Below are 20287 nucleotides of genomic sequence, written 5' to 3' on the forward strand. Positions count from 1 at the left end.
CTCGTGCTAGCACCTACTAGGAACCAGACCGTGTGCGGACAGCTTCAAATACATTATTTCATTTAACGCTCACGTCTTTATGAAACAGACCTATTCTCATCACCATTTTACCAGTGGAAAAACTGAGACGCAGAAGATAACTGGCTCAAAAATCACGCTGCCACTAACTGGCAGGGCCAACACTCAAATACAGGCCTCTCAGACCCTACAACCTTTGCCCTACTCCATCTGACCTCATAGCAGGCAAGATGCAAGGGAACTGAAGTCTACAGGGATAGAAGGGAGAAGCATCAAAAGAAAGAAGGAAAGCAAGGAGAAAAATAATTTCTAATATTAAGGAGGGTGATCCCCACCTTCATGTCTCAATAGGAGCCTTGGAACTGGTAGTGGAGACCTCCAGAAGCTGTGTATTCAGAATGAATCCAATTAACATGCAGTGAGGCCAACTCTACCTATCATCAAAGGATCAACTTCTAAAGAGTCAGCTTAATCTTGTGCTGAGGGTCCCTGGATGGATGGAAAGACTCACGATTTTGGCATTTGTAAAATTCAAAAAGAGGAGTGTATCAGGGAAGTCAAGAATTTCTCCTTTTCAAACTATCAGATTCTCCTCTAAGATGATTCTTTCAACCAAAGCCCATCACTAAAAATTCCCAGGGAACTTAGGACTAATATGGGAAAGGGAGGAAGCCAACGTGTACCTGTCTGCTCCTGCACTGACTTCAGAACAGCGCTGATGGACACTCTGGGGTCCTCTCCCAGCTTGATCTGGTTCCGGATTGCAAAAAGCAAGTCCAGGCTCACTAGTAGCTTGTTCCCCACATTAAAGAGACCTGCAAAGTTAAAAAGAGGCAGCAGAGAAACTCACTGTAAAACATCCACAATGGCAAAAAATTAGAAACAAACCAAATATCCAGCAACAGGGGAAGAGTTAATCATGGTACATTCCTAAAATAGGAAATTATGCCTCATTAAAAAGAACAACGTAGACCTAAAAGCTCTGGCATGGAGTTGTTCATAATACATTGTTAAATGAAAAAAGCAAGCAATGAAATCCATACAGAAATTTTTAATTGAAAAAACAAAAACCGGGGCGCCTGGGTGGCACAGAGGTTAAGCGTCTGCCTTCAGCTCAGGGCATGATCCCGGCGTTCTGGGATAGAGCCCCACATCAGGCTCCTCCGCTGGGGGCCTGCTTCTTCCTCTCCCACTCCCCCTGCTTCTGTTCCCTCTCTCGCTGGCTGTCTCTGTCAAATAAATAAATAAAATCTTTAAAAAAAAAAAAGAAAAAAAGAAAAAACAAAAACCTCTGTACCACCCAGCTCAGCCCTCATGACCACCAGGGCCCACTCTTCCTCTACTTCTCAACAACTACACCGTGGGTAAAGGCCAGGAGCACCCGCTAGCCCAGGGATGTGCAGCGGATATAACAATAGCTATAAAATCACCCCTAACCAAATCCCAAGATAAAAGACTCAGAGGGATTTAAATGCAGTCAATTTAAGACAAATAAAAGAGGGCGATTTTGTATTTGCACAAAGTATAATGCACAAATTTGCACAAAATCAAGTTCTGGAATATGTGCTCCCATGAAAGAAGACTACAGAGGAGTGGGGAAGGCCTTTCTGAGCATGATACCAAATGCTGAAACCATAAAGGAAAAGACTAAATCTGATTACATAAACATTAGGACAAAAACAAAATGCAAGCAAACCCCCGCCCCAAAAGACAAATAAAAACCTTTTTGTCCAGAAAAAAAATCACAAATTAAAGACAATTGATAAACTGGGGAAGAACTAGGTCAATACTCCAAAGAAGAATGGAAATGTTCACAAAATTCACAGAGGAGATTAAAAAAAAACAAAAAACATACAGTCCTCCTAGTAATCAAAGAAATGCAACAAATTAAGAAATGATACACTAGTTTTTACCTACCAAATTGGCAGACTTTAAAAATTATGATACTGATCTACAAAAAGTTCCTTAAGCTGGTGAGTTTAGCCTGGTCACTGGATAAAAATTCAGTAGGCTGGGTTTTGTCTACTCAATCGTGTTTCTACACTAACACTGAACAGTTAGAAACTGAACCACATCATTTAGCACTGAGCAGAACGAAATAACTTAGGTATAAATCTAACAAAATATGTGCAAGATCTGTATGCTGAAAACTACAAAACACTGATGAAAGAAATAAAAGCAGCCCTAATAAAATGGAAAGATGGACAGGTTTAGGGATGAGAAGACTCAGTATTTCCAAGCATGTCAGCTTTCACAGACTGGTCTATAGATTCAACATAATCCCAATTAAAATTCTAACAGGATTCTGCAGATACTGAGAAGCTGATTTTAAAATTTATCTGGAAATGGAAAGGAACTAAAAGAGCCAAAACAATTCAGGAAACAATAATTCAGGAAGAACAAGGTTGGAGGACTCACACTGATTGCAAGACCTACTATCCGGGCTGTAGTAATCAAGACCAGTGAGGTACTGGCAAAAGAATAGACAATATAAACCAATGGGACGGCACAGACCACAGAAATAGACCCACACATATGATCAACTGTTCTTCAACAAAGGAGCCAAAACAATTCAATGGAGAAAAGACTACCTTTCAACAAATGGTGGTACAACTTGATGTCCACATGCAAAAGAAGAAAAGAACTCAATCTGGGCCTCCCACTTCATATAACAATTAATTCAAATGAATCACAGACCTAAAATGTAAGCCATAAAATCATAAAACTAGAAAAAAACATAGAAAAATATTTATGATCTTCACCTAGGTAGACAGACCTTAGACCACCAAAAGCATAATCCCTAAAGAAACAACTGATGAATAGGTCTTTGTCATGATTAAGAACCTCTCTGCTCTGTGGAAGATCCCGTTGAGAGAATGAAAAGTCAAGTCAGAGACCATAAGAAAACACCTGTAAATCATTTATCTCACAAAGGACTTATGGATCCAGAATATATTCTCCAAAAAAATCCTCAAAATTCAACAGTAAGAAAACAAATAATCCAATTCAACAGGCCAAAGATGGAATAGATACTTCACCAAAGGACACATGGGTGGCAAATAAACCCATGAAATGATGCTCAGTATCATTAGTCATCAAGGAAATACAAATCGGAACCACAATAAGGTACCACTTCATAAAACCATCAGAATGGCTAAGAAAAACAAGCACCAAAAAAACAGACAGTACCAAGTACTCACCAACAGAGCAAACCAGAACTCTCACTCACTGCTGGAGGTAATGCAAAATGGTACAAACATTTAGGTGAACAGTTTGGCAATTTCTTTAAAAAAAAAAATTAAATCTACACTTCACATATAGCCCAGCAATTTGACCCTTCGGTATTCACCCAAGAGAAATGAAAATTTGTGTCCACACACAAGCCTGTATGTGAATATTTACAGCAGCTCCATTCCTAAGTGTCAAAACCTGGTAACAACACATACGTCCTTCAACAAGGGAACAGAGAAGCAAATTGTGGTATTCTACACACTGGAAAACTACTCAACACGAAAAAGGAACTACTGATACATGCAACAATATGGATGACACTTTTTTTTTTTGAGAGAGACAGAGAGTGCATGTGAGTGGGATGAGATGCAGAGAGAAAGAGGCAGAACCCAAGCAAGACTCCACGCTGAACATGGAGCCTGACGTGGGGTCTGATCCCAGGACCCCGATCGAGACCTGAGCCGAAACCGAGTTGGATGCTCAACCAACTGAGCCACTCAGGTGCCCCCAACACGGAGGACTTTCAAAGGCATGATGTTTAATGAAAGAAGCCAGACTCACTTTAAATGCTGCATACACTGTGTATCAACCATACTTAAATTTGTAAAACATTTGTGATTTTTTAAAATAATTTTTTAAAATGCTACATACTATGATAAGTGACACCCCAGAAAGATGGAGTTATGGGAATGAAGAACATTATCAAATGGTTGCTAGAGGCTAGTGGTGTGGGGTGGGTCTGATTACAAAGGCACAGTACAGGAGAAAGCTTCTGGGCACTGGAACTGTTCTACTGACTGCAGTGGCAGTTAACACATCTCGGTGCATTTGTCAAAACTCACGTTAACTGTCAAACAACAAAGCAAATTTTGCCATATGTAAATTTCAGAATAAAGCTAAAATTTAAAATATACATATATAATCCTAGGTACTACTGGCCTAGACAGACTGCAGGGAAATGGAGTTCTCACTAACTGCTGGCAAGAGCATAAAACAGAACAAACTCAACTGGGCAATATAAGACATTAAGAGCATGAATTCAAAACAAGGCACCATAACGTTCTGAAGACAAAGAGAATAACAAATACTCTTAATCTTCAGCACTCAACCCTACATAGGAAATTCAAGATCCAAATTCGGACACCGCTGGCACATGGTGAATGCTCAGTGTCTGACGCTGATCAATGTATAGGGGGAATGGGTGAACACGCAGCAATTCCATGTGGAGCATGCGCCCAAAGGAAATAATTCAGGCCTGCATACCATGAGTTAATTACAAAGAGGATTCTAAAATGGAGTCACATGCACCCCTTAGAAACGGTCATTGCATTTCTCCACTTGCTGGCACAAGAAGATGCCCAGATACGTGGCTAGACTTAAAAAGAACATTCCAAAATAACACCCAGCACAATCCCACTTTTGTTGAAAGAAAAACTATAAACCCATAAATCTTGTACTTCCTTATGTTCTGTATGGATGAGTAACACATCTGAAAGATTAAAGAGCATAACGTTAAGTGTTCATCTCATGGCAGCACGATTACTACAGATTTTAGTTTCTTCTTTATACTTGTCAGCATGTCCCATTTTTCCACAGTGAGGATCTGTTATGAACTTTGTTTAAAGATCCCAGATATGAGTCCTAACACTTGAGAGATTAAACATAATCTGGGGCTGAGACATCCAGGAGGAAAAACTGCCTCTTTCTCAGAAGCCCCATCTGAGAGAAGGTCCAGTGTTCAAAGGAGTAGAGGTCCGACCCACACAGGCTGTTCCCAAGCCACTTTGGGGCCGTCTTAGGGAAGAAACGTTGATACCCACCTGTATAGATGTCCATGAAACTGTGCAGGGCCAGACAATGAGGATTCAGACACATCTTCACCTGGGCAGTCACCACCTGCAGCCGACTGGCTGTCAGCAGCCAGCATTCCTGGGGCCCAGCCAGGGAGCTAGTACCAAAACATCACCAACAGAAAAACAGAAGGGAAATCAACTTAATGCAGTTCTAGGGCTTAGTGATCATTGGCGAAATTCTCAAGGCTAATGAAGCAGGCAAATGAAGGTGCTGGAGCCTGTGTTCCAGGGTTTTCTAGGTGGGTGCTCCCACTCTGTTGGAATGAGGTCTGTGGAATCACCCCTAAAATTAATGTAACTCTGAATTTACTACCCAATTTAACCAATCCTCCTGACCTCCCAAATATAAGCATTATGCTGGGCAGTCCAGATGTAAATAAAATCCTAATGTGGTGACATTAACTTTCAGGCATTTTTCAATGGAATTAATAGATGATTACTAATTATTATTATTTTACTTTAGCAATTCAAAAGCAAAGGAAACTTAAGAGAAGCAGAGAAACACCTTCAAAGGCTATAGCTTTACGGCTATCTGAAGAAAGGGGCAATACAGGCCGAGGAAGACAGGGCAGCTGGGGACAGGGTAAATCTGAAAGGGGTGCTTACTTTTGTCCCCCTTTGAATAATGGGCTGCTACAGAGTAGGCACTGCGTGGACGGAGACTCATAATAATTCGACCAAGAGGTCTGCTCGATGGTGACTGTCTCTTCACTCACGTTGGACAGGATGAGTCGAGAGCTGTTGAGTTCATGAATCAGGGCGAAGACCTCGGCCAGCTCTGACTCGTTCTCAGGAATCTGCAGGACTTTGCGCAGCAGCTGCAGCGTGGACTGGCGCTGGATCTCCCTCTGCGCCAGGCTCAGCGGCTCTGTGGCACTCAGCACATCCGGGAGGGGTGAGCTGACCTCCTGGGAAGAGAGCGGACTAAAGGATCAGCCAGCGTGCAGGGTACCACCAACCTCGGGCTAAAACACGGAGAGGCTGCAAGTGACAAAGGGATGGGCCCAGTCATGGTGGAGGCGGGGAAACCGAGGCTTTGAACCAGCTCAGTGAGTAACTCTCTGTGTGACTCAAGGCAGATGCTTTCTCTCTCTGGTGGGTTCCCTCTCAGTGAAACGAGAGGGTGATACACACTGCTTGGTAATAGTTTCAAGAGTCTGCTTCCATTCACCAGGGAAGGGGTTTGGAGAATAAAAGACCCAGGTCTCAATTCTGGACACGCCATGTAACAGCTATACATGTGTGAACCAAAGCAATTTACTCATCTTTCTGAGCCTCAGTTCCCTTACCTATGAAATGAAGGATGAAATACTAGTGATCTCCTAGAGCTGTTATACAGAATCAATAAAATATTGCAAGTAAAGCACTTAGCACAGTACTGGGGATGCAATGAAAGCTCTAGGAATGGTAGTTCTGATATGTAAACAACTACCTGTACTGCTTTAAGCATTTCTCTTTAACACTTTCATCTTCTGGGTACAAGCGAACTATCTTAGACACCAGAGGCTTTCAGGAACAAAGTTCCGAAATGCTCATTAAAAACAGGTCCTTTTCAATGAAGGTTTCTTCCTAATCCCCTGTACAAACGCAGCAGGAATCACTCCTTCCCTCATGCTACCAGAGGCCATTCTTTTACTGCAGAAATCAGACTCACAATTGGTGAGACTGTCCCCCATCTTTGGTGAGTATAAGGTCCCTGCTTACTTACAGATTCCCAATACCAGTATAAGGGCACACAAAAATGCTAATTCATATTTGCTGGACATATTACATGCTGCTTTGCAGAAGTTAACTGCTTAATAAGAAGAAGTTTTAGTAACTTTTAGGAACTTTTAGTAACTCTGCATACCTACGACAACTCTTGTCTCATTATCTATAACTTTGGCTACCTATCTTTCTCCCCCACTAGACTTGAGCTCCTCAAGGGAAGAGACCATGTCCTATTTATTTTTGTATCTCCAGAGACTTGATCTATAGTAGGTATTCAATGTATGCTTGCTTAAAGAAAGAATGAATGGCTGCAGAGAGCTGACTGACACTAGGAGTTGCCCTGGGAGATAGTGTATTCTCAGTCATGACTATGTTGAACCAAGGACTGGAAGAAGAGCTGGCAGGAATACTATATCCTTTTGCGCTGAGCCACAAATGAAATATGGAAAGGAATGAAGACCATTCCTGCCCAAAGATGTTATAGTCTTAATTATAGCCACCGAGGACAAACTGCATGGGAAATATATGGCCACCAGGGGGCTCCAAAGAGCACTACACACAAAGGTCCCCTGGGTCTCTGACCAGTGTTTTAGTTTATGAAAACCAGTAATTATATTTTATTTCTCTAAAATTAAGGAAGTTGAAAGGTGGCAGGATGTCAGAAGGTAAGGGTCCCAAGGGTAGGCAGCTATCAGCTAAAGACAGAAGAACATAAATATAAATTTCAAAGAGTAGGATTTGAAATCAATTGGCTAGAAGTCCCTAGACCATTCTTGTCCGACCCGGAAAATTAGGTCACCTCATTATTCTAAATCTAGGAACCAATATCCATTTCCATACTGCAAACCATACCAACAGCTATAATCGAAGAGGAGAAAGGAATGTTCAGAGCCTCCATCTATACAGAACTCAATTCCGTTCTACAATCACTAATCAACACATTGAGTATCTACACTCCAGGGTCAGAAGGTATGAGGAAATAGATACACCTGCCCTAAAAGAGATTATGGTGTCACCAGGAGCTAAGAGGGAGTCAAGACAGAATGTGGTCAACCCTAAGTGAAGAGTAGCACATTAAAACATGGGCCTCAATGTGACCCTACAGCCTAAAAAAACAAATTGCCGGGTTTAGCATTAAAGATCTTCCACAATACGGCCCCAATGTGCCTTTCGTCCCTTATTTTCTGTACTCCTCAGTACATATCCTTCTCTTTTAAGTGACTGGAACAACTTCTCTAGCTCTTCGCTTTTGCCATTGCTTATCCTTGAGTATGGAATGCCTTCCCCTTCCATCCAAGCGTGCCCACCTTGCAAAGTTCAGCTCAGATCTGGAGTGGCCAGGCTCCACCTTGGATCCTGATCTGTTCTGGATGCCAGCCTCTCTTCCCCCAAGGCAGATCAGGGAGATCTGTCTTCTTACCCTCATCCTAATCATTCTATCTCCTGCCTCACGTGCTGTATCTTCCTGCTTAAAGAAATTCACAGGACCTCTGAAGATACCCATTTTTCCTGGTTCTGATAAATAAAAATGAGCCCTAAGGAGCCAAGTGGAATGTGTTTTACTATCTAAACAGCTTGGTCCAACTTCAGAGAGATTTGCCAAGACTGCTAGAAGTAAAGCTTTGTGTTGAGCCAAAAGCTCTGCAAGGAACCTGAGAAGCAGTGATCTAATCTACAAAGTCTAAGGGTTGGCATTCTCTGTTTACCAAGACACTATTTACAGGTCCTCCACCAGGTCTCAGATCTAAAAGAATGTAACCCTTCCATCCCTCTCTTCTCCAAAATTCTCTTTAAAGCCTGAGTTCCCATTCTCCTTGGGGAATGAACTCTTGGTCCACTGGGCTAGAAGGATCTCAGAGATTAAGGTACCTAGCCAACCTTCTCAACTTAATAATGAAGAAAAGAAGCCCAGAGAGAAGGCGGCTAGGTTCTGAACTTAACAACTGGTTCCAATTCTGGTGTTCTAACTACTATCATGTACTAAGAAATCATTTTATTTCTACTAAAACAGGTGCACTAACAGAGCTCACACAAGGCAAGGGGATGTGTTTAGGGAAGGAACTCACGAGAGCCTTGGTGGTTTTCTCAGTTCGGTCTTTGGCAAGGTTAAAACCACAGCTGGGACAAATCCGAGGTTTATGCCTGTTGGTGTAGACGTAGTTACAAGAGGGATTCTTGCACTTTCCCCGGCCTCTTGAAGTAGCCAGGCCCAAATCCTAAAAAAGTAAGACCAATTTTCAATTCTACAAAAGTTACACCTGGGAAGAATTAAAAACCAGGATGACCAGCTATCAGTCAATCAGAGAAGAGAGTGACAACTGCAAAAGTAGATGCAGACTAACTACCAAAGAGCCCTGAAACAAGATCCTTTTTCTGCAGTTATCCCCTTTCAACTTACTACAGCCTGTGTAACTTTGGCAAGCCCCTCCTCCCCATCTGTGAAACAAGTGAGTGATCTCTTAAGGGTCAGAAATTCAAATGTCATCAGGGTCCAGGCCACCGGCAGAGTGAAGCAGGCCTTCTCTAACAGAGTGCTGGACACTGTGGTGAACTGCAGAGTCCACACCGTGCCTGAAGACAATCATGACCTCTGCACTACCTGAGCTCAAATCTCTGGCATCTAGGCTCCTATGACAAGCTGCTATCTAATCAGCCAAAAGGAAAGGTCCTGAAAGTTCCCCCAGATGGTAACCCTAGTGGCTTCCTGTAGCCAAAGGGACCGGGAAGTGAAGGTACAGATGGCATGGAGAAGGGAATAGTAATTAGGTCTCTGGGGAAAGAAAACTGAACAGATACCCAGGATAAAGGAGATAGTCTCCTTAAGGATCAGGCCAGACTATACACTAATCCACCATACTATGCTGTCTTGTTACTACGGAAACCCCAGCACAGGGCCTGGCCAGGACAGGTGCTCAGGAAATATTTTTTCAATAAATGAACGGTTCTGCGCATGTTTGCCTTTGTCAGTTTAGAATTTTCAAAAATCTAGCTGTTCTCTCAAAATCTGTGTATCTTACTCAGCTCAACCAGAGAACCTGCCAAAAGGTACGTGGCTAACTGACACCTTAAGGATCCAGAAAATTAAAGAATATTAAGAGCAAGAAAAGCCTCAACATGATATCCAAAATGATGAAGCACTTTTATAGAGTGAAAACTAAGGACCAGAGAAGCAAAGAGCCTTGCCCAAGGTCATGTGGCATGCTGGCAGCACAGCCAGAACACTTCTGGACTAAGTCCTTCCAGTGTTTATTCCACTGCTCCATGTGGCTTACCCTACGAAAGAATGACCCCCAGAGTCATACATTTGTTTACTGGGATAATATATGTGTGTTAAAAATAAAAGATGGGTTGGGAAGGGAAAACCTTGGTAGGAAATGCCAAGTGAAACAAAGTTGCTTTACCAAAGTACTTCTCAAATGCTTTCAGATAACAGTACTGAATGTGACTGTTTAAAGGAGGAAAAATAGAACTTTCTCAAGCTAATCTGTAGAAAGCACTTCTGAGGCAAAAAGGTGCAAAAACTGCTGAATGCTAAAGCTGGACTAGATTCTCATCTCCAATTACTCTCTAAGAAATATCCAGGTCTCAGCTGGCCTACGCTCTATGGATCTCCCCCAGGAAAAACCTAGCTGATTCACCCAGCAGCTGTCATTTGTATCAGTGATGGCCTCTTCAGAACCAATGATCTACCCCTGACCCTACTGTCACTCCAAACTACCACTCCCCACCTCCCTCAGACTTATACTCATCCTCCGCCAGAAAACCAAAACCACCTCCATGTCAACCCATCACCTGGCTACACTTACCAGCGTTACCGTGCAGCTGTACTTGTATGGAGGAAACATATCAGGCTTGACCTCTACAACTTTCACCTGAGATGTCCTACTGGCCGGGCCATTTGGTAGCTGTGGATCAGAACAAGCGATTTAGTGTTTTAATATAAAACCTCAAACTGCTGAGGTCCTGTGTCCTAAAACGGCTTGAGAAAATAGTGTCCCAGGGAATGTTTAGAGCTGTGCTCATGTGAGCCCTCTAGGATGCCAGTCAGCATCACCAGCCCACCAAAGATTGAATGTCACTTCCAAGTCCACGGTTGCCACATTCTTCTGCGCAGCTTCTAACACTGCACATTAGAAACACTGTGAATCAGATGGACAACTAATACCAAGTCAGAAAAGCTTACGATAGTTACACAAATATGTGGTTGAATAATTCTGGCACAGAAGGAAGTCTGAGAGACTGTTCACACTAAAATGCCACAGGATGAGAGGAAGATCATGACTGTTTCCCCTTTTACCACCATCTATGAAATTTTCCAATGTTCAGGGCACCTGGGTGGCTCAGTCAGTAGTTAAGCATCAGCCTTCTGCTCAGGTCATGATCTCAGGGTCCTGAGATCGAGCTCCACACAGGCTCCCTGCTCAGTGGGAAGTCTGCTTCTCCCTCTCCCTCTGCTGCTCCCCCTTCTGTGCTCTCTCATGCGCGCTCTCTCAAATAAATAAAATCTTTAAAAAAAAAAAAAAAGAAATTTTCCAATGTTCTATACAGAATGTAAATATTACTTATACAACTGAAGATGAAGAAGATATCATTCTAAAAGTAATTATTCTATAATACTGAATTTAAGTTGATATTTAAAATATACAATTTCATGTAACTTAACTGGCTTACGACTAGCAAAAGGACTATAGCTGGTAACACATAACACCCAATGTTGCCAGTCCAAAGGAAGCTATTTACCCAGAAGACGGGGAGTTTACACGAGTAAAGGGAATCTCAGGGCTGGAAGTCTACAAAGCAGTGGAAGCTGACTAAATCACCAGCCTTCTATACCCAGAAATTACACACACACCCAGTGCTAACACCACATCTGGGTGACAAACAGATCAGCCTTCAAAGTAAAAGCCAGATGATACTCTTTTGGGGGCACATCTGGAGCAAGGGAAATTGCCTGGTAGAATATACAGTAAGGGAGAAGCCAGCCTGATTTTCCTATTTCAATTTGGTCTAATAGGGTTTTCAAACTACAGGTCATAATCCACTGAGGGGTCATAAAATTAATGAGCTGAAACCAGCATTTTGCAAAATGGAAAAGAGCAAAATGACTGCATATAATAAAGACATAGATAGCTTCCTTATACTTCTTATGTATACAGGTATGGGTGAGTTTACTGGGCTGTGATATAAAAATGTGTTATTGAGGGTCACGACCCAAAAAGATTTCTAGTAAAAAATGGTGATATAGGAAATTTTGATCATAACTATTCTAGTCACATATAGAAAAAAACAAACAAACAAAACAAAACAAAAAAACTAAGACTAAGTGTGCCTGAATACACTGACTTTTTGGCAATCATTAAGTTGAATGGATTATACTGGCTACAAACCAGAATGTGGAGTAAGAGCCATGTTTTTTAGTTTTAAAAAAACCATACTAAAAAACACACACAAACATAGGAAAGGACTCAAAGGCTGAATGGGTGCAGACTGCCATTAGTAGTTAGTTCTGGGTGGCAGGATTACAAAGGACTTATTTTCTTTCTGCCTTACCTGAATTTTCTACAACAGCCGTGCATTCGTTTTTTCAAAAGAGGCTAAAGAAACAAGACAATTACATGCAATTATCTAATCCTCGACTGAATCCTGTACCAGAGTGGAAAATGCTACAAAGGACATAACTGGGTAAAACTGATGAAATGGGAATGCAAATGACAGACCGAAGTATTTTACCAATGTGTCAGTATCAGAATATCCTTATTCTTAGGACATACACACTGAAGTATTAAGAAGCTAAAGGACATGTAACTTCCCCTTAAGTCACCTGTATGTTAGAAGCACACAGGAGCACAAATGACAAAGCAAAATGGGCGATAACAATAAGTGACTATGGCTAAAAAGTACACGGGTGCTCTTTGTAGCACCTTTACTCTTGCAATGCAATTTGTTTCTTAAGTTTCAGAAAACTTTTTTTTAAAGATTTTATTTATTTGAGAAAGAGAGGGAGAGAACAAGTGGGGGGCGGCAGACAGAGAGGGAGAAACAGGCTCCCCACTGAGCAGGTAGCCCGACGCAGGGCTCGATCCCAAGACCCCAGGATCATGACCTGAGCCTGCTTAACCGACTGAGCCACCCAAGCACCCCTCAAAATTATTTCTGAAATTAAAAGTTTAAAAACATGCATTTATTTTATAACAAGAAAAGAAATGTAACTAAAATTAAATAACTCATTCATGCTCAACCTCATTCCAAAGATCTACCAAGTATAAGAACAGGCTTTTTGCCTATGGGGGAGACACTAAATAGAAGTCCTGTTCTCAGAGCAGCAGGCCGCCCAGAAAGCCCCACCTCTGGAGAATGGGTCTTACCTTCACCTCACTGGTGTTAGATGGCTGTTGGATCGGCTGGCCCAGCTGCTTCAGCGTGCTTGGCTTCAGGCCACAAGTTCTCACAGAGGGGGTTTTATCTGAGACAATCAGGAGCCAAACTGGTGACTTAAGTGCATTCAGAGTCTCCCTAAGTCTCTCATCTCCATTCTCAGCAGCTCCCACTCCTGTCCCCTTCCCACTGGACAGCTCCCCACTCTGAGGTTTGTCCCAGCCCTTACCACTCAGGGGAAAGGCCTGCCTGGCCCTGGGCAGTCCCACGTTGCTGCCTCGGCCCACGTTAGACGGGGCTGGGAGAATTGCTCTCATGGGTCTTGCTGCAGCCAGTAACGAGGGCTTGCCCCGAGCTTTGCCTTTAAGCTCTGGGGCTCTGGCCCCAGGGGTGAGCAGGTCAACTCTGAAAAAAACAAGAAGGCAAATCTAAAAATTCCAGACCCAAGGGGAAGAAAACAAAAGTACAATCTCCAAATAGCATTGTAGTAGAGGGAGAGTGTAGTCAACTGTCAGGCTTTAGACAGATATTTCATGGGGTCACTATGAAGATAAAAAAGCACAAAACAGTGCCCACAATGCAGAATACCAACAGCTATTGTAATTATACTATCTGATCTGCTTCTAATCAGTATTTAAAGTCTATCACAGTCTCCCACATGAGGGCAGCTGAGCGACCGTGCAGAACAAAAGCCACATTTTCTCTGGAGCTCTGGTGCTGAGCACAAGTCTACATCACAGAAGGCCTCAATACACATTTGCCAAGTGACTCACTTGCCCAAAACAAAAGGTCTAAACTGCATGGCTCCATTTTCTAAGAACACAGAACCACCCCAAAGTATACTGTTAAATAAAAACAGACAAGATGTAGAAGTATATAAGTTATGCTACCATTTATGTAAAAAAGGTAGGAAAAAAATAAATACACACATACACATCTATACATATACATGTAAGTAGTATGTGTATAAAATTATGACTAGAAACACAGGAAGGTGGGAATACGGACTGCGTGGAAAATGGAAATGGATGAGTGGAGGATGGGCTAGAAGAGAGATCTGTTTCAGTTTATATCTCTTGAGTTTGAACCCTGTGAATATATTTCCTATTCAATAATAAAACGTTTTAAATCAAATAATATACACCAGAATTTCTAAGCCCTGGCACTACTGACATAGTGGGCTGGCTAATTCTATGTCTGTCAGGGCCTGTCCTGTGCACTGTAGGGCGTTTAGCCGCACATCTGGCCCCTGCCCACTAGACGCCTGCAGCACCTCCTCCCCCACAGCTGTCACATACCCAAAAGTCTCCAAGCATTGCCTCAACGTCCCCTGGGGGCAAAAGTGTTCCCTGTTGAGAACCACCAATATCAACAAATAAGGCAAATAAGGGCCGTTAGTCATAAGACCACAACAGCCCCTGGGAAGGGGCCATATCAAAAATCCAGTCAGGCCTTTAAGGAGGGAAGGGGGAGGAAAAATAGCCCATATCTTTTTCAGTCTGTTAAGGTCAGCCATTAAATTTTAGATTTTTTTCAATACCCAACTCAAGATTCTTCAGAGGAGAGAACGGGCATGAAGGGACAATGCCCGAGGTCAAACAGGAGTAAGGGACAGATCACAACCAGAACTGAATTCTCTGACCACCAGGACAGGAATCACTCTATAAGATGGCTTAATAAGGCCTTTCTTTCCAAATCTTGTATCCAGGATTGGATACTAGTTTGTAACATTGCCCTCAGCCTGTACCAGCAGCTAATAACTGCTTCAGAGAAAATGACAAGAAGAGATGTACAGGAGCGTAACAGCAACGCATAGATAGCAGAGTGTAAGAGGGCAAGGCAAATCATTCATTCCGTGGCTCTAGGCCCTGGTTTCTGTATCTCTAAAATAGGAACCATTAATTGGGACCTCCTCCCTCTCAGGAACGCTATAAGGACATAGCATAAAACAAGGAGCATTTCCCAACATGCTATTCTAAATACAATCTTATAATATACGAGCACATTAATTTACCCTGTGGGCTTCTTAGGAGCAGGGAGAGGACTGGAGGTGCTGGTCCTCTCAGCTGGTGGTGGTATGTCTGGTCCAGGACTGTGATTCTCAGTTGTCCCCAGAGAGACCTCAGGCTGCACACCACTCTTGACCACCGGCATCTTCGTGGCTGCTGTACGATTCCCAGGAGCTTCCTTGACCAAAACATGGGCATCTGAGATGATCACTTCCTCCCACTCATTCTCCTCACCCACTTCTCTTGGAGGAGCCATACTTAGGAGCTGGCTTACAGCTTCCGAGTTCTCCAAAGTCAGTTTGGAGACATTTTCCTTAGGGGAGTTTTGCTCAGTGTTGACAGGCTGCTGATTTCTTTTAACCACCGAGCCTTTGGAGGAGATACCGGGAGCCAATTCCACCTTGACTTTGGCTGGCTTTTCCTAGGAAAAAAATAAGAATGCCTGTATTCATACAGCATTTTACAGCAGACAACACATCACAAGTATTCTCTTACTCGATCCTCACGACAACAATGTAACAGATCAGGAGATGGAGACCCAGGAAAGGGACAGGCTAACTTAAAGGCCCAAGTACAAAACTGGCCTGAATCTAAGTCTTCTGACTTTAGGTCCCTTTCACTACAGTATTCAACACCCCCGTTAGGATAAAGCTGTTCTCCTAACAAATCTCTCATTGATAGCTTCTTTAAGTTTCAGCAAACAAACGTTGGCATTTTGGGCCTGACCTTTGTTCAATGCTTCTCTATGTCTAGAAAGAAGCGGACATATTGACATACTGGGCCTAGAAGTCCTAGACTGTTTGTCTTGGTGATCCCTTTATGAGATTCGGTTAATCCCAATGTGCTCAAATCTCACACGGAGAGATTCAAAGCTTCCAATTCTACTGGGGAAAACTCTTTTGTCCCAGATTCTTTCAGGTGAATCTTGAGGCTGACCTAGACACATGCCACAAACATCTCCCTTGGTCAAATTAACTCATACATATTACTTACTAGAAAATAGTCAAACTTACTCAGCTGCTATTTCAGATCAACCTACTTTTAAAAAATTCCTTGGTGCAGCAGCTTTTATTCCACCAGCACTGCTGTGAAAATATACTATTATCTATACACACATCTGTACACATACACCTATATTTATATACATACACATATATAATTTTTTTAAAAAACAGTGGTTGTCTCCAGAACGGGTCTCCAGAAGGTTTTTAAATTCCATGTGACTAGCAAAAGGCACTATAAACAAGGATAAAAGCTGAGTTCCATCTAGGCTGTGCTTCACATCTAATTACTTATGTCACCTAAGACAAACTTCATTAGAACCCTCATTTCACCACCATGAAATAAGAGGAGTCAGGCTCTCAGTGTTCATCAACAGCAGTACAACAGCCTTCTGGATGGCCCAATTCATGGTGCAGGATTCCCCTGTACATCACAGAAGATCAGCATCTATGGCTAATGTTATTAAATTTCAGTATTTCCGCCCAGTCACTGACTACCAAAACCCCGCACATTTCCAAAGCCACCTGGGCAGCACGTTGCCCCTGGTTAAGAACCAATATGGATAACCTTTAAGAAATCTCCAGTAAAGCATTCCCAGATTCTAACACACAATAATAATCCATTAAGGATAAGTAAATAGAGAAAAATTCCAAGTAAACTGCACAGAGCCTACTGGCTGCTGGAGAGGGAAAAGTTAGCAGAAAACAGGAGACAAGTTAAACTAAACCCCAGCAATGAAGTCTTTGAGCAAAACACTGCCCGCTAAGTGGGTTATTTTAGATAAAAATCCTTTGCAGGGAGACTGAACAATTTAAGGAATCAGAGCAAAAAACTAGCTAGTGAGCTCACATTTCCTTAGCTCAGCCTGCCCTTTTTAGATGTCACTTTCTTTTTTTTTTTTTTTTTTTAAAGATTTTATTTATTTTTATTTGACAGAGACAGAGACAGCCAGCGAGAGAGGGAACACAAGCAGGGGGAGTGGGAGAGGAAGAAGCAGGCTCATAGCGGAAGAGCCTGACGTGGGGCTCGATCCCATAACGCCGGGATCACGCCCTGAGCCGAAGGCAGACGCTTAACCGCTGTGCCACCCAGGCGCCCCCTTAGATGTCACTTTCTTTTAAGATGGAAGGTAAATACTACCAGTGGCCCGCTCACAGAGACCTCAATTACCACTATCAGAGAGCCTTGGGCTGAAGAGCTTTATATACCATCTTTTGTTCCATCCAATTCATTGGGAACGGTGCCAAACTTTCTTGGGCTAATTTTAGCCAATATAAACTCTGGAACAATACAAGAAAAGGTGAGTCATTTCCTGACGGGCATGAACACATTTGGAGCTTTAGAAACTATTTATACTTGCTGCTTCAAAAATCAGAACTCCAGAAATCTTAAGATTCTGCAGCTAAACAGCATAGCAACACCCGAGAATTGTGATTTAGTGGAAAAGCACTGACATAATTAGCTATGTGAACTTAACAAGTCACTTCTCTTGAATCTATTTTTCCTCAGCTAGAGACTTGGACTTGAACTATCTGAAAACCAAAGTCACTTTTATCTCTAAAATTCGAAGTGCAATGATGCTAAAATGTTATCTTTTTTCTTACGCTCACTTATTCTGATTCTATGAGATTAAGCAATCATAGCATCTACTCTTTACGTGGTAATTCTTATAAAAACCTTTGGAGAAAAAAATCTGACTTAGCAAGTCAAGATGGGGGACAAGTAACTAAGAAAAAAAACTGGTTTCACATCATGAGTTTGATCTTAGAAAAAGAACCATGGCTCAAAAGTTATTTCATTCAAAGGGGGAAAATAGACAAATGACAAAGAAAAAAAAGCCGAAGTAAAAACAGAACCTGAAGGAGACAAGGCCATAGGATCAGTCAGAACTCTTCCATGCAAAAGCACAAGAAATGAGGTCATTTGACACACCTGCTGTGCATCTGTGAAGAAGGGCCCAGGAGGATCCCGACTATCCTATTCAATCTCTCTACTGCAGCTGAGGAAGTACAGTTGGGGGAGAATAATTAGGGTGGGAGGAAACCGAATGGCTGCACAGCAGCACAACAGAGATGATAAGCAAAAGAAACTCAACAAAATCTCCTGAAATACACTAGCACTGGGTCCTTCCTGCCCCTTGAAGTGATAGTGTGAAGAGCAATGATAGAGACAATTACATTGCTGCCAACGGTGACAGCAGTGACCCCTGAGGAATTAATCTATACTAGGAATGTGCCATCCACTTTACAGGGATAATCTCATTTGATCCCTCCACCAACTGTACTGAGGTAGGCACTATTGCTAATTTCCATTCACAAATGAAAGATAAACCAAATAAAGAACAGACATAAAGTGACTTGCCCAAGGTTTCACAGCTAAAATCCCCGGGAGGCAGAAGTTTAAACTGAGGAAAGCTGACTCCAGAAGTGTACTTTTTATCCCCGTCAAAGATGTTCCTCTCTCCTCTATCGCTCAGGAAATTTCTAGGGTTTTAGGACCTTGGTGCCAGGAACCTGGTGCAGAGACCAAGTACATGTTTTTTTCTTTCTTCCATGTTTGTTTGTTTGTGGAGGTCTGTATGTAAACTCCACATACTCAATGTGGGGCTTGAACTCACAACCTTGAGATGCAAAGTCTCATGCTCTCCCAACTGAGCTGGCCAGGTGCCTCCAGAAGCGTATTCTTAATTATTAACCTGTTCTGTCTCCTGGAATTAGTGATGCCCTGCACTCCCAACACTCAGCCAGAGGGCAAAAGTTACCATGCCAGTATTTTCCAGAGACGTTCTATAGAAACTGCCAAGGAACTTAATAGGTACGCCACTATATAAGTTTTCTCTACGTGGGATAAGTTTGGACCATGCTAAGCTAGACATGTAACAAACACAAACCTAGCCTAAGTGATTTTCACAAAAACAATGCCCTCTCTTTCCTTTTCTACCTACCCAAATTCTACTGATCCTTCAAGACCATCTCCTTTATAACCCATCCTTGACGACTCTAATTCTTTTGACCCTAGTTTGTAGTCATATAAAAAATGTGGCAAGATGTATGATTTATATTATTAGTGCGGCATGAAACAAGTAACAAAAAACATGTTGAACTGAATTTCACAGGGGCATAACTCTGGTGCTCATTTATTTATCAGGCATCACTTACTTAGAGAGAAACAGAGACAGAGGTATATGTTTGGAAATTTAACTATGAAAGACCTAAATATCAGGATAAGGACCTCTACGTTTAACAGAACTATAGGATACTGAAAGGACTTTGAGCTAAAAAGCAAGCAGAGGTGAGTTATGCATCTGAGTAACTAAGCAGTCAATGTGGAGGGTGGATTGTTAAAAATTTAACCCTAGCAGGAAATGAATAAATCAACATGGTGTAGTCATTCATGGGAAGTTATAAAGCAATTAAAGATAATGGTCTTTAAGAGTATTTGTCATGATATGTTAAGTTAGGGGGGAAAAAAGGCAAGCTACAAAGCTACAGAACTTGTATATTCACAGAAAAAGGACTGAAAGAAAATACACCAAAATATTAACAATGGTTTTTCTTTGGATGGCTTAAGATTGTGGGTAACATTTTATTCTCTTTTTTAAACAGTCACAATGAAACGGACTTACTTGTATAGTCAGAAAAAAAAAATGAGTATTTATTTTTTAAGTCCTCTGTTCTAAAGGGGACCAGGAAGCCCACTTTGTGGGGCTTCCAAAGCAGCAATGACCACTGGACCTTACCTTTGGGACCCACTTCCCTCCTAGGAAGTTGCCACAGGTAGGGCACTTAGGTGGTTTGTGCCTGGTGACGTATGTAAAGGAGCAACCTGGGCTGGTGCACGTCCCATGGCCCCGGCGGGTGTATGTAGTGGTCTGTAAGGAAAAGAGCGGGTCAGAATCAACACCACACTGTAACCTCTCCTGGAGCCTGATGACCGTTAGAACCACAACAATGCCAGGAAAATGCCAGCTTGCAGAAGGATAGCCAATTCCTAGTATTTTAAAAGGTCAGAACTGGAATGGTCCTGAGATACAATTAATTCATTTTTTTAGAAATGGAGAAACTGGGTTCACACGAGGAAGGACAGCTG

The 20287-nt window shown here is 42.2% G+C and overlaps 1 protein-coding gene across 4 annotated transcripts in view; it reads right to left on the minus strand.

The window, feature by feature from the left end:
- Positions 1–20287, minus strand: part of HMGXB3 (HMG-box containing 3) — a 43918-nt gene that overhangs the window by 9080 nt on the left and 14551 nt on the right. Inside the window, exons 6-16 of one of the 4 annotated variants that reach the window (XM_045815240.2) lie at positions 19938–20069; positions 17407–17478; positions 15471–15617; positions 15202–15374; positions 13417–13592; positions 13178–13275; positions 10619–10717; positions 8879–9028; positions 5709–6010; positions 5070–5197; positions 702–833 (exon numbers count right to left, since the gene is read on the minus strand). In XM_045815240.2, coding sequence (XP_045671196.1) covers positions 702–833; positions 5070–5197; positions 5709–6010; positions 8879–9028; positions 10619–10717; positions 13178–13275; positions 13417–13592; positions 15202–15374; positions 15471–15617; positions 17407–17478; positions 19938–20069 — 1609 coding nt within the window. Of the gene's footprint in view, positions 1–701; positions 834–5069; positions 5198–5708; positions 6011–8878; positions 9029–10618; positions 10718–13177; positions 13276–13416; positions 13593–15201; positions 15618–17406; positions 17479–19937; positions 20070–20287 lie in introns of all 4 variants that reach the window. The other 3 variants (XM_045815239.2, XM_045815238.2, XM_045815241.2) reach the window with 3 other exon arrangements.

Source organism: Ursus americanus, chromosome 15, assembly GCF_024610735.1.
Source record: "Ursus americanus isolate L20-20 chromosome 15, mUrsAme1.1.p, whole genome shotgun sequence".
In the NCBI taxonomy this organism is placed as follows: domain Eukaryota; kingdom Metazoa; phylum Chordata; class Mammalia; order Carnivora; family Ursidae; genus Ursus; species Ursus americanus.